General features: G+C 37.8%; 2 protein-coding genes and 1 non-coding gene across 3 annotated transcripts in view; 1 reads left to right on the plus strand and 2 right to left on the minus strand.

Annotated features, from left to right (window-relative positions):
• The first annotated feature begins 902 nt into the window (after positions 1 to 902).
• trnaw-cca (transfer RNA tryptophan (anticodon CCA)) lies at positions 903 to 974 on the plus strand. The gene has a single exon. It is a non-coding gene; the product is annotated as a tRNA-Trp (tRNA).
• A 623-nt stretch (positions 975 to 1,597) lies between these two features.
• LOC107667440 (protein-tyrosine sulfotransferase 1-like) lies at positions 1,598 to 6,994 on the minus strand. Its single transcript, XM_016459112.1, has 3 exons — positions 6,760 to 6,994; positions 3,815 to 4,956; positions 1,598 to 2,110 (listed from the first exon to the last, which is right to left on the minus strand). Exons 2-3 carry the CDS (start codon positions 4,648 to 4,650, stop codon positions 1,891 to 1,893), a joined length of 1,056 nt encoding a protein of 351 aa, XP_016314598.1. The 5' UTR covers positions 4,651 to 4,956; positions 6,760 to 6,994; the 3' UTR covers positions 1,598 to 1,890.
• Positions 6,995 to 7,807: 813 nt separating this feature from the next.
• Positions 7,808 to 12,113, minus strand: part of LOC107667441 (DNA-directed RNA polymerase III subunit RPC9-like) — a 5,385-nt gene continuing 1,079 nt past the window's right edge. Inside the window, exons 2-6 of the mRNA XM_016459113.1 lie at positions 10,505 to 10,541; positions 10,259 to 10,357; positions 10,020 to 10,114; positions 9,358 to 9,415; positions 7,808 to 7,998 (exon numbers count right to left, since the gene is read on the minus strand). Of these exons, the coding sequence (XP_016314599.1) occupies positions 7,861 to 7,998; positions 9,358 to 9,415; positions 10,020 to 10,114; positions 10,259 to 10,357; positions 10,505 to 10,541 (427 nt within the window). The 3' untranslated portion in view covers positions 7,808 to 7,860. The remainder of the gene's footprint in view (positions 7,999 to 9,357; positions 9,416 to 10,019; positions 10,115 to 10,258; positions 10,358 to 10,504; positions 10,542 to 12,113) is intronic.

The following is a 12,113-nucleotide window of genomic DNA, read 5'->3' on the forward strand; positions in this document are numbered from 1 at the left end:
TAATAAAAGATCGATACTTGGCGTCCGTGTATCGATACAGTATTGCCGTGGAAAATATCGCTACTATGCTATATCGATTTTCCCCCCCACCCCTAATGGTTACTGGTGTTTTTTTACGTGCTGTATTACATAGTCATTATCTATGGCGTTTCACTTTAATTATGTAGCCTACGTGCAGTACTTATTTTTGACAAATGTGGTCTAAAAATAAAGGATGTATATTTTTAAATTACAGAAATCGGTGTATATGTAATTCTATGTAATAATATGATGTGGGGAGCGCAAAAATACAAAAACAACACCTTCGCTGACCGGGAGTCGAACCCGTGCCGCGGCGGTGAGCGCGCCAAATCCAAACCACTAGACCACTAGGAATAGGTCTAATCAGTGTAACACTAGAATTAGAAACACTAGAAAAACACTAGTCCCGGCAAACAGCACGATATTAAAACAAGGTACGTTTGGTATTTATTTTTTTTTTTTAAAGCATTAGGTTTTACCAAATAATATCACACACAAGTTATCCCTTTATATTATATATTTAATGTAAATTTTCAGGGAACAGCATTAGTGTACACGGAAGCCTAAAATATATATATTTTTCGAAATTTAACAAAAAATGTTTTGCGATCCCAAGATACATTTTAATAAAATCCAAATGCATGGACTAGGTGGAGTGCAATATTGCACGTTTTGTCCTCGTAACGTTAATCCTGTTATGCTGAGCTATCAGAAAGGCCAATGGCGAGCTCATTATCACCTATTTTTTGTGGTGACACTAGATAAATGTTTACCAGTACCAGCGTGTACGCCAAAACTAAAATAAACCATGACACTAGTAAACATGGTATGTTGTAATAGCCGTATAAGCTAAATGGATAATTCTAGTCGTAATACTGTAAGACCTCGTGGCGCAACGGTAGCGCGTCTGACTCCAGATCAGAAGGTTGCGTGTTCAAATCACGTCGGGGTCAATATACGTTTTCACTTGTCACGCTGTGTCAAATCAATTCAATTGGCTGTCAAAATTTATTTTTTATTATTGTCCTATAAATTTGTTTTGATTGCACCATCTGATCATCATGACACATATATGCACACACAGGGTTTCTTTAGAAATAACCAACATTTAATAAATATACGGTTCTTCTGTAACAAAAAGTATATGTTACATATACAAGCTTTGAAATCTCATGCAAGTGAGAGACTGGTCCAAAGTTACTGGACTTTCACTGTGAAGGAATGTTGAGGACTGAGAGTTCATCCACAGCAGAGACCATGCCCGAAGTCTGTCATATTTGGACCACATTTGTCAAATATACAATTAATTGATAAATTCACAATAAAAGGCCTACAGTGAAATTAGATTGTCTTTAACTATTATAAAACATCTCCAAACTTCCTTCATACTCTTGCAGTCAAGGAGAACAAACTAAAAAAGTAATTTTGTGCAACAGTTGACTTCCTCTTTCAACAAACTTAGTTTCCTGTGTAATAATCACTCATTATGACACATCTACCACAACACGCATACATTAACACATACAAAAATAATAAAAAGAAAATAAAGTACAGTCAGTAGACTGAAATTATTAGCAACACCAAAGCATACAAATAACAAAACATTTAAATCAAATTTAACTGAAAAAAATGACTTTATTATACAACATTAAAACTAGGTTTTAGAATGCCTGATATCACTGTATGAAACTGTTGCCACAAGCAACAATGGTCCTATATAAGCTGTATTTCTTTCCTACAAAACTGCTGATTAAAGTGGCTCAGTTTTGTCAATACTACAAGTTGTTAATTCAAGTAAAGGCTTTACGTGCTCATAAAATGCATTGTTTATTGCTTCAAAATATTCACAAGAATATTTGAGAGGACCTTTCAGTTTTGGATTAACCTCACTATTTTTGTGTTGTTCAGAAATAAGAGATCAAGCTTGTTGTAGTTTGGCGGGTTGGCTAGAGGGTCATAACCTAAGCGACTTAACATCGGGGCAAGGCTGGCCATATCATTCACCACGTCAGCAGGGATCTTGCCCACCCATTTAGACAGAGCGTCTGTATTCACTGGCTTGACTACTTGATCCGTTGACAGCTCCACCCTGGAGGAGAGACGGGGATCATAGAGACAATGAAAAAACATACATCTATTTAGAAACACTGTAGTTAGGATTATAGTAGACAAGGTCTAAGTGCTTGTCTAAGATATCATGAAATTAAATTAATCTGCCTTCTAGAGATTAAGTCTGTAAAGTGACCACATCCCAAATTGCAGTAAGAATTGAAAATTAAAATCTACTTATTCCAGAGGGAGATGTTTTAAAGGGGTGGTTTACTGGGTTTTTTCTAGGCTTGATTGTGTTTATGGGGTGCAGTCTAACATGTGTTAATGCTTCGTTTGAAAAAAAAAAAACACATTTTTCACATAATTTACCTTTATTCCACACCGCTCTGTCCCTTCTCTGAGAAACGGGCTGATCATTTCCTTCTTTTATGAAGCCCCTCCCTCAGAAATACGCAATGGTTTAACTGATTCGGAGTTTTAAAAAGCTCCGTTGTGTTCTTTGCTGGCTTTCTCTATATAGCCTAATTTATTCGTTGTTTGAATAACCGTGGAAATAAAATCATTACAATTAATAGGCCTAACGTAGGCTACAATGTTTTTATTAAACTGTGATCACGTTAAATACAGTTTCCGTCGTATTAAAAACATTTCATAAAAAGGTTTCAAAAGCATCCCCCCCTCTGGTTTTTTTCACAAATCGCACCCTGGGTAGGCCTATGTTTTTTGTTTGTTGTTGTCTCATACTTTTAGATACACTGTTATTTGTAAATGCTACTGCTTATGTTAGCCCTCCCTTTTCCCGAGGGCGGGGTTTATCTGGGTTTGTGATGTCACGAACCCAGGAAGTAATTCATTGTAGTCCCTATCAGACGTTTTTGTAGGCATTAAACTGCCAGAATTTTAAAAGACGATATCTCCGTTTGCATTGAACTTTCAGCTTCGTAACTTTGCAGATATTGTTTATGCTCAAACAGCAACATTAGACACTAACTAACGTTAAAAAAGTGAAATCGCAATGAACTACCCCTTTAACATCTTCCACCGGTTCCATTATTACAGAACTGTCACCCAATTCATGAGGTCTTTGTAAATACTTGCTGATCAAACAAACACCCGGTTTACTTCTAATTTATTTGTTTTACCGCTTGTACTACAGAGGCTATTTACATAGAGAGCACTAATTCAACTCTTGACAAGGAAACGTAAACCTGCATGTTTGATCCATTATCTGGAAAAGCCGTAAATGTAAAAGGAAACAGTGAATGAAAATTCTTGACAGGGTCAGACTTGATGGGAACAAAGTTGTTTTTCTTTTACCTTTTTTTTTTTTTTTTTTAATGCCATATCAGTATCGGATTAAAAATTATATGGCCACACATTATATGCAGGGGTAAAAAATGGATATGGTCATAAATTAAGATTTAGTTTCCTGGTTTTAGGTAAATTGTGGCTACATGGTTCTAGTTTGTTCCCTTGTTTTAAGACTGGAATATAACACCTTTTGCCCCCCCCTCCGTTTGCTATTCAGAACAACACAACCTTGTTTCTGCAAGGATGTTCAGCATGCTTTCTACAAACAAGGTCTGACGTGTTTACTTTTTACATGGCATGAGATTGTATTTATTTCAGTGTTTTATTTTCCATTTATTTAGACAAAAAAATGTAAGAATTATCACATGAATGTGACAAAAATCTCTCAAAAGTGTGACAGCAAATAGCTCAAAGCATCAAACTCACTCACTTTGACAGTGAAACACCACCAGCTTTCCCAATAAGCTGTTCGTGGTGCAGCACGGCAGTGTCCCACGGCAGATCCAGGAACTGAAGGAGCTTGCTCATCACCCGCTCAGGGTGCAGGACCAGCTGCTCGTAATGCACAGGCAGACAGTTGCCATCCGCTGCAGCCAGGCACTGGTCATACATAACCTCCACCGCCCGGTTCCACTTCACCAAACAGTCCCGGTAACTTGTCAAGTCGAATCCGGTGATAGTCACCTTGCGGGAAATCATAGAATGTACGGTGGCCCTGCCATCGCGGAGCATAAGAATAAATTTTGCTTTTGGGAAGAGCTTGGAGAGGTAGGTGAGGGACTTGAGAGCAAAAGGGTCCTTATTGCAGAGCCTCGGAGCGGGCTCGCCGTGCCCCACTATGATCTCCAACAGGAAGGCACGTACAGCTGAATCCAGGACCTCATCGGTGACGCCAGCCTCGTCCAGACGGACACGTTCACGTGCGGAGTGACTCCATGTGGCCTGCATGGCTAACAGCCGGGGGATGACGCGGGTCTCTTCTCCACACCGAACCAGAGGGTGGGCGTCCAACATAGCCCGCATCAGTGTGGTGCCGCTACGAGGGACTCCGCCAATGAAAATGAGAGGGGTTTCCTCATTGTACTCCTCAGGGAGTTGTAACGGGTCGCTTAGGTTTCGGCCAGCTTGTAGATTTACCGCCCACCCATGCTGTGCCGCATGAGAACGAGCAGTTGGACATTCTATCGTGCTGAGGCCAAGATAAAATACTGTGATGGAGCTGATGACCCCACAGACCAGAAGAACGTTGCACGTTTGTTTTCTCATGACTTATAGTTAGTGGAGAATGCGGTTTGTGGTTACAAAAAAGGAGAATGAGGCAAAACAAAATGGGCAAAACAGACTTAGCAGAAAGGGAAGGTCAAGAGGGATCTTGGAAAGACAGAGACAATGCTTTCCAGAAAGGTTCACGGTGAAAGAATGTCGAAAGGCAGCTTAGGTAAAGTTTTTTTGGGGGAGGGAAGGGATGGGCAAATTTTTTCCAGCCAGCAGCTCTTCAGGCCTTTGCTTGGAGCTTCAATAAATTCAGACTTCGTAAGTCAAGCCTTATGTTTTCTGTCAGCACCATTGTGCCTGTGAAAAAAGGGGAACACTTTCAAAAACAGATCTTGCCAGGTCTGTTTCAACATTGGCTACTAGGGTGCATCTCATGTTACATTAAATGTCACATCTAATACCATTACAGTACAACATTACGGTAATAGTATTAGACAATTACAGCTTGCCTCGAATTGCAAGCCAAAACACAAAGGAAAATTTCCTGTAAAATTCAACTAGAAAAACAACGTAATGCTGCGAAAGGATGTTGTGTGTATCTTGTAGGTGTCATATCTAGCTTATGATTGTAAAGATTGTCAGTTATCCAGGTCAAAGTAGAATAAATCTAGTATAGTGGATCTTAGTCTTTAGAACTCAATATCTAAGACAATATTCAACAGTACTGATATGCTATAATGATGACAATGCTATACGTTTTCAAATTTCATGGACAGAAATTATTGAAATAATTTGTTTTTGATGAAATTAATATTAAAATAAGAAATAATGTGTCAGTTTAGATGTTGTTTATCTTCATTCTTAGCGGTTGACCTACTAATCTACCAGAACATCTAGTTTCCCTTTTGCACACGAGCAGGTACGTTTTGGTTACACTGCTACCTCTATGTGTGCAGGTTACACTACCTCGGTTTTTGAGTGTCAACAGCATCTTTCACATATGTAAACTTTGGCAAAAGTTTTAACACCTTTCAGCAGCAAAGCATCCTGTTGTGGCAAGAATCTGTGGTTGCATTTGAGATGCACATAGGTGTTATTTGTGACGCATGCAATGCATGAAACATTAACACCTGATATTTTTGCACATACATAAATGTGTTAAAGATTAATTTTTATAGAGATATTTATTCTGGAATATAAAGCCCTTATATGGAGATGATTGGGTGATTTTTATGTAAATTACTAATCTTGTTAGTATGTGTTGCTCATTTAGAATACTCCAACTACATTAACATTAAAACTATAGGTTAAGAACAAATTAATGCATGTATGCACATGTTGTGAATTAGGCGGAAATTAATTCTAATAATGTGTTTAAATAACCCCCCCAGTTAGTAGCGAATGAAACCTGACTGTTCCTAAACAAGTTTCTACTGAACACTTTCTATGTCTCCCATTGGTCGAACAAAAAGATAGTCCCACCCCAGACTCACGCCATTGGTTGAGCCAGGTGAAACTCATCAAATTATAGCTAGTAATCTATAAGTAACTTCTCTGCATATTAATCAGGAATAGAAGAATTTTAACAAATAAGTATATATGCTTACTACTTTGGTTGCTGACTGTGGTCTCCATTCTTCTAGAGACGTGTCTGAAAACGCATTCTACCTAGACAGCATATAGTGTGTTCAACGTTGGACCGCATTTTTGGGTATCACAGTTTGAATTCCCAAAATAATAATAAAGGCGTACTGCCGCCCGTGCAGAAAAAAATGTTCAATGACATCAGAGCGCTTCCGTATATTTTGTGGGAAACGTACACGTACTGAAATAATGCAACAAGTAGACAGAGCTGTAACAGATCCATTATAATATGTGGTCGGCTCGACGGTCATCACCGTGTATAGTTAAAACAAAGCTGAACGCATTTTTTTTCAGTTCATGTGCATCACTAGGATGCATAAGCTGCGTGACAAGAAGACACGTTTAAAATGGTTGTAAGGGAAATCGAGGACCGAATCTACCCGAGATTAAAGTTACTCGCCAGCACGACTGGCGGCCTGCGACAAGGAAACTATGAGTGAAACACGTTCACAACACCCCCCCAAACAACTCTATTAGTTTGAACAATTCAGCGAGAAACCCGAGCGTATCTCTTACCGTACAGAAAGTACAACTCCTCGAATCCTTACATTCTCCAGAATCACGTGTGTCTGATGAAATGCAGACGTGATGATCGTGTAAACGGAGCTACGAAGCACTGACTTTGAGAGTTAAAGTCTCGTGAATCTTAAGCGCATACGTGAGAAATCGGTCTAACCATTTCGATTCCAGCGAAAAACTGGAAATTAGAGGTCTTTTAAATTCACACCAGTTACCACAGCGCTGAAGAGGAACTCTTAACTTTCATTGGCTACAGCAAACCTCTATTGCCAATCAGGTGGTTTTCTCTTTATGACATGGCATTGCCGTCATAAATCAAACTCGTGTCGAATATATAATCAGTCTCTATTGTCCTCAGAAGAACTGTCAATGAGAACACATTTTTAATCAATATAATCATAAATGTTTTGAGATTTAATATAAAATAAAGAATAACCTTCAATTTTAATGTCGCACTGTTTTCTGAAGGGCTGCAATGAAAAAAAGCGTCTTGAAGTGACACAAATTCACATTGCTGCTTTAAACTTAAAGTTACAAGTAAACTTAGTTGTTACAAGAGCTCAATCTTGTAGTCACGCACTGACATCTCATATTCACACAGTTGGGTCAGTAGAGAGTTTGTCAAATGATAAATGGCCTAATTAACATTAAACGCCCAGGTTTGCTTTGCTCAATCTCTCTCAAATCAAACCTTAAAATGGTCACTGATTATACAGCATAATTATGTGCCAAATTAAATACAGGAAGGATGCCAGAGAAGAAGTGAGATTGTCTTGACTCCAGAAGATTATATCCTTCCCCTCCTCCAAAAAAAAAATATCAATGCAACTCCTACAAATAAGTTGAAAAAGCTGACAAAATCATATATGGTACTTCTTTATTATTTGCTAGTACAATATATACATCAGGAACATTTTTGTTAGACATCGCTTTATATTAGCAAATATTAGCACTAGCACTATCAACAAATCTGAAGTCAAATCTGAAGAGAGTTTCTTTTGTGTTTGAAAATACACACACACACACATCTCTCTCTATCTCTCTCTCTCTCTCTCTCTCTATATATATATATATATAATTGAGTTTGCAGGGGTGATGTTACTGGTCTGTCTCCATCTCAGGGTCAGCAGATGCATCAGCTTCTTTCTGAGGGTCACCAGGCAGGACGTCCGTGACTTTCTGTATAAGTTCATCAATCTGTTCTTCTGTCAGTCTTTCCTCGCTCTCCTCTACCATCTGTAAGGTTAGGTCATATATAGGTTATACACCTATCATCCAGCGCTGGCCATTCAGAAAACTATCCTTTCTCTCATCAATCCCTTCCACTAACTTATTACAGGTGCGCAGAAAAAGCCTGGGGCTTTAGGGTACAAAACTCATACTTCATTTTTACTTGTAATAACATCAGTAATAATATTCTTAATATTATAAGTTTATATAAAAAATTGCCTTGTCAAGTATAAATTGTTTATCTGAAAATATTTTCACATTTACTACTTCATTTTCACTGTTTGTTACATATTCTTGTATGCTTAATGTTCCTTCAAGTCTAATTTCTAAACAACAATCTGAATATGCCATTTGCTTATTATGGTGTATTTTTATTATCATTCAAATATAACAATGCAAAGCTGCTGTTGGCTAAACTAGAATGTTGTAAGACCACTACTGCTCAATATCCATACATGTACCAGTCTCTCAGATTGCATAAAGATATTATACGAGTATATTTTTGCTGAGAACATTGTTTTTTTTTAAATAAGCTGACTGGCAGGATGGCACCATTACAAACAAGTTGGCATATTGAAGAAATTACTGACGGGAGTATTGAGGAGATTCCAAAAAGAAAAAAGGAGGATAACACCCATAATGAGATCAAAGGTTGAAGAATATAAGTGTGAGGTGCAAGTGAGATGGTCAGATGTTCTGCCGGCATCTTGGCTTTGTTGACTAGACCAATAAAGTCTGATTTTGGCATCTGGAACTTCTTGACTCAAGAGATTTCTTTGAGAAAGAGAAGATTTTCTACAACATTATACACTACCGTTTGGGGTTTGTAAGGTTTTCTTCATGTTTTTTAAATTAGTCTCTTATGCTCACCAAGACTGCATTTATTTATTTATGATATAATAATTTTAAATAACCATTTTCTATTTTAATATTTTTCAAAAGGTAATTTATTTCTGTAATGGCAAAGCTGAATTTTCAGGATCATTACTCCAGTCTTCAGAGTCACATGATCCTTCAGAAATCAGTCTAATGTACTGATTTGTTACTCAAGAAACAATATCAGCAATGCTGAAAACAGTTTTTGCTGCTTTATGTTTTTTGTGATAAATTATTTCAGGATTATTTGTTAAATCTTTCACGATTCTTTGTAAGATTAAATTAACATTTATTTTATACAGTTACATTATAAATGTCTTTACTGTCACTTTTTATCAATTTAATGCATCATTGCTGGGAAAACAAACAAACACATACTGACCCTAAACTCTTGAACGTACATTCGTAGTACTCTCTGAGAAATGGGCAAAGATGTAAAGAAGAAGACAGGGTATTAAAAAAAACAAACATGAATGAACAGTGTCTTACCAGCTGGATCTCAACAGCAGTCTGAGGTCTGTGGTTAAGGAGCTGCAACTTCTCGGCTCTTTAAATAGGAAAGAAAAGAAAAAAAAGTACCAGCAGTCAGTCTATCAACTTTTGTCACAGTTTACAAACAGGTGCAGTAATACTAGACTCACTGTCAACTGCAAAACAGCAACTCAGATGTGCACTGTAGTCTCAAACATCACGACACAAATTTTCATAATGATACATCTCGAACTTAGAATTACAAAGTGGTTGTATACACTGTATTTAGTGTGACACAGTCGGTGCTTGTCACACTGTTTGTGACAGGTCTATAAAGGCTGATTTATACTTCTGCGTCGGACCTACGCCGTAGCCTTTACGCCGTAGGCTATGCGCCAGTTTTCATTTATACTTCTGCGTCGTTGTCCGCGTCAACGTGCAGTACACATGCAAACCGCTAGTCTGCAGTGTCCACGGGCATGTTGCTGGTGCAACCCGCAGTACCACGGCAAAAGCCGAAGAAGAAGCGGCTCGTCGGAGAAGCATTACACGCTACGGCGTAGGTCCGACGCAGAAGTATAAATCAGCGTTAAGTTTTCCTATGCCTGTGTTTTCCACAATAAAACAAGGCATTTTGGGGCAAAATAAGGAATAAAAAAAGAACGTTTTCTGTAACTCACTTAGTGAGCTTGTGAGGCAGCATTGAAGTGAGGAACTTCTTCACAGTGTCTGGATTCTGATGAGCACACGGCGTCTTGGAGAGGTACTTCAGGGTCTACTGAGGCAGACGCATCAAATGTTAAAAGGCATGAGTGATCAGCCCCATCTGAAGATCATGATGAAAACAAACTCTCATAGACCGAAAATTTTATATCATCTTGGTTTAAGAGATGTTTCAAATCATATCAAAAACATGCACCTCATACATGATGGTGTTGAGATTCTGCTGTCCTGTGCTGTGCTTATTTTTAACCATCTCCTTTCTTTTTTCTTTCAGGTCTGTCAGCAACTGATAGACCTGATGGAATAGAGTGCATTTGTACAGTCACAATTAAACTCAACTGAAGATTTTACTTGAGATGCACAACATGCATTTCTGATAAAACACACATAGAACTGCATAACACACAAAATTAATCTAAAAAGTTTTAAAATTCATACTGACCTCATAGTTGCTTAGCATAGCGGCATTGGCATCCCTTCTACAAAACAAAAGGTTTACATTAGGATTAACTCATGTTAAATCGCCTAAAATTGTGTTCTAACAGCAGCTATAATAGCCTTTTGGAGCATTGTAACAAGCACAGTTGCATTTTGTGCATTTGCAATTTTTTCGTGTGTGAGCAAAGGGAAGCTCCAACTCAAGTAGGGCTGAAACGATTAGTTGACATTATCGACAACGTTGACAATAAAAAAATGGTCGACAAATCTTTTTGTTGTCGAGTAGTCGTTAGATCTCATATGGCCTAATGTAAGAGCCTGCAATAATGCTGTTTGACCAGTGTGGCGCTGTAGCACAAGACAGTAATTCAGCCCTCCTGGATGCAATTCAAGAGAAGAAGACAGCACTTCAGAGTAGGGATGGGCGATACCACTTATTTTGTTTTCGATACGATACTGATATTTTTCAAGGCAGTATCGTCGATATCGATACCGATACGATACTTCTGAACTAAACTTTTAAATTATGAAATTAATAAATTACTAAGAGTAAAATGGGTAATGATAACCACTTAACTTTGTTTAAAACACATTTTAAAATTCAATACGCCTTAATTGTAACTTATTAGGTTATCTTTTTGTTTACACATGGTTCAAATATGTTTTTTGTTTACACATGATTCGAATCTACAAATACTACAGTTGATCTACGGTCACTTTAGTAAAACCATGGTTAATTTTCATAAGGGACTGCCAGTGACAGGCTGTTGCATGCATAAAATGCAACCTTTTTATTCTTGCAATAACACTGTTTGACCAGTGTGGCGCTGTAGCGCAAGACTGTAATTCAGCTCTCCTGATGCAATTCAAGAGGAGAAGACACAACGCTTCAGTTCAGAGCAAACGCAGCCAAACATAAAGCTGTTGAGCGGCGTTTGGATGAATATGTAAATATATGCTGCACGCTTTCCTCTCAATAACAAAAACTGACCGCAGTGTGAAAGCAGCAGTTATGAAGGCATCTGATTACAGCCATGTGGATGTTACTAGAATTCTGCAGTTCGGTACTCCAGTAAAGTCCAGTCACGTCACATTTATTTATATAACTTAGTACTTTATGCAATAGATAGCCTTAAATCAAGCAGCTTTACAGTATTAAATAACAATATTTTAACTAATCGCAAAAGTTGAATAATAAAATGTCTACTGATTAATCAGTGAAATAATCGATGATTAGTCGATCAATCGTTATAATAATCGTTAGATTAATCAATTATCAAAATAATAATTTGTTGTAGCCCTTAAAGGGTTAGTTCACCCAAAAATGAAAATTAGGCTGCGTTTTACTCACCCCCGAGGCATCCTAGGTGTATATGACTTTCTTCTTTCAGACGAATCCAGTCGGAGTTATATAAAAAAATTGTCTTTGATCTTTCAAGCTGTTTAATGCCACTCAGCAGGTGTTGCATTGCTTCAGTCCAAAAGAACTTAAATACAAATCGACCATCCATAAAAAAAAGTGCCTCACACGGCTCCGGGGGGTGAACAAAGGCCTCCTGTAGCGAATCGAAGAGTTTTTGTAAGAAAAATATCCATATTCAAAACGTAATAAT

Source organism: Sinocyclocheilus anshuiensis, unplaced genomic scaffold (genome assembly GCF_001515605.1).
Source record: "Sinocyclocheilus anshuiensis isolate Anshui unplaced genomic scaffold, SAMN03320099.WGS_v1.1 scaffold1389, whole genome shotgun sequence".
Taxonomy (NCBI): Eukaryota; Metazoa; Chordata; class Actinopteri; order Cypriniformes; family Cyprinidae; genus Sinocyclocheilus; species Sinocyclocheilus anshuiensis.

Coding starts and splice junctions, on each gene's coding strand:
- LOC107667440 (XM_016459112.1), bottom strand. CDS start 4,650: ATGAGAAAACAAACGTGCAACGTTCTTCTGGTCTGTGGGGTCATCAGC. Junction 2,111..3,814: donor GGTGGTGTTTCACTGTCAAA/GTGAGTGAGTTT, acceptor TCTCTCCTCCAG/GGTGGAGCTGTCAACGGATC.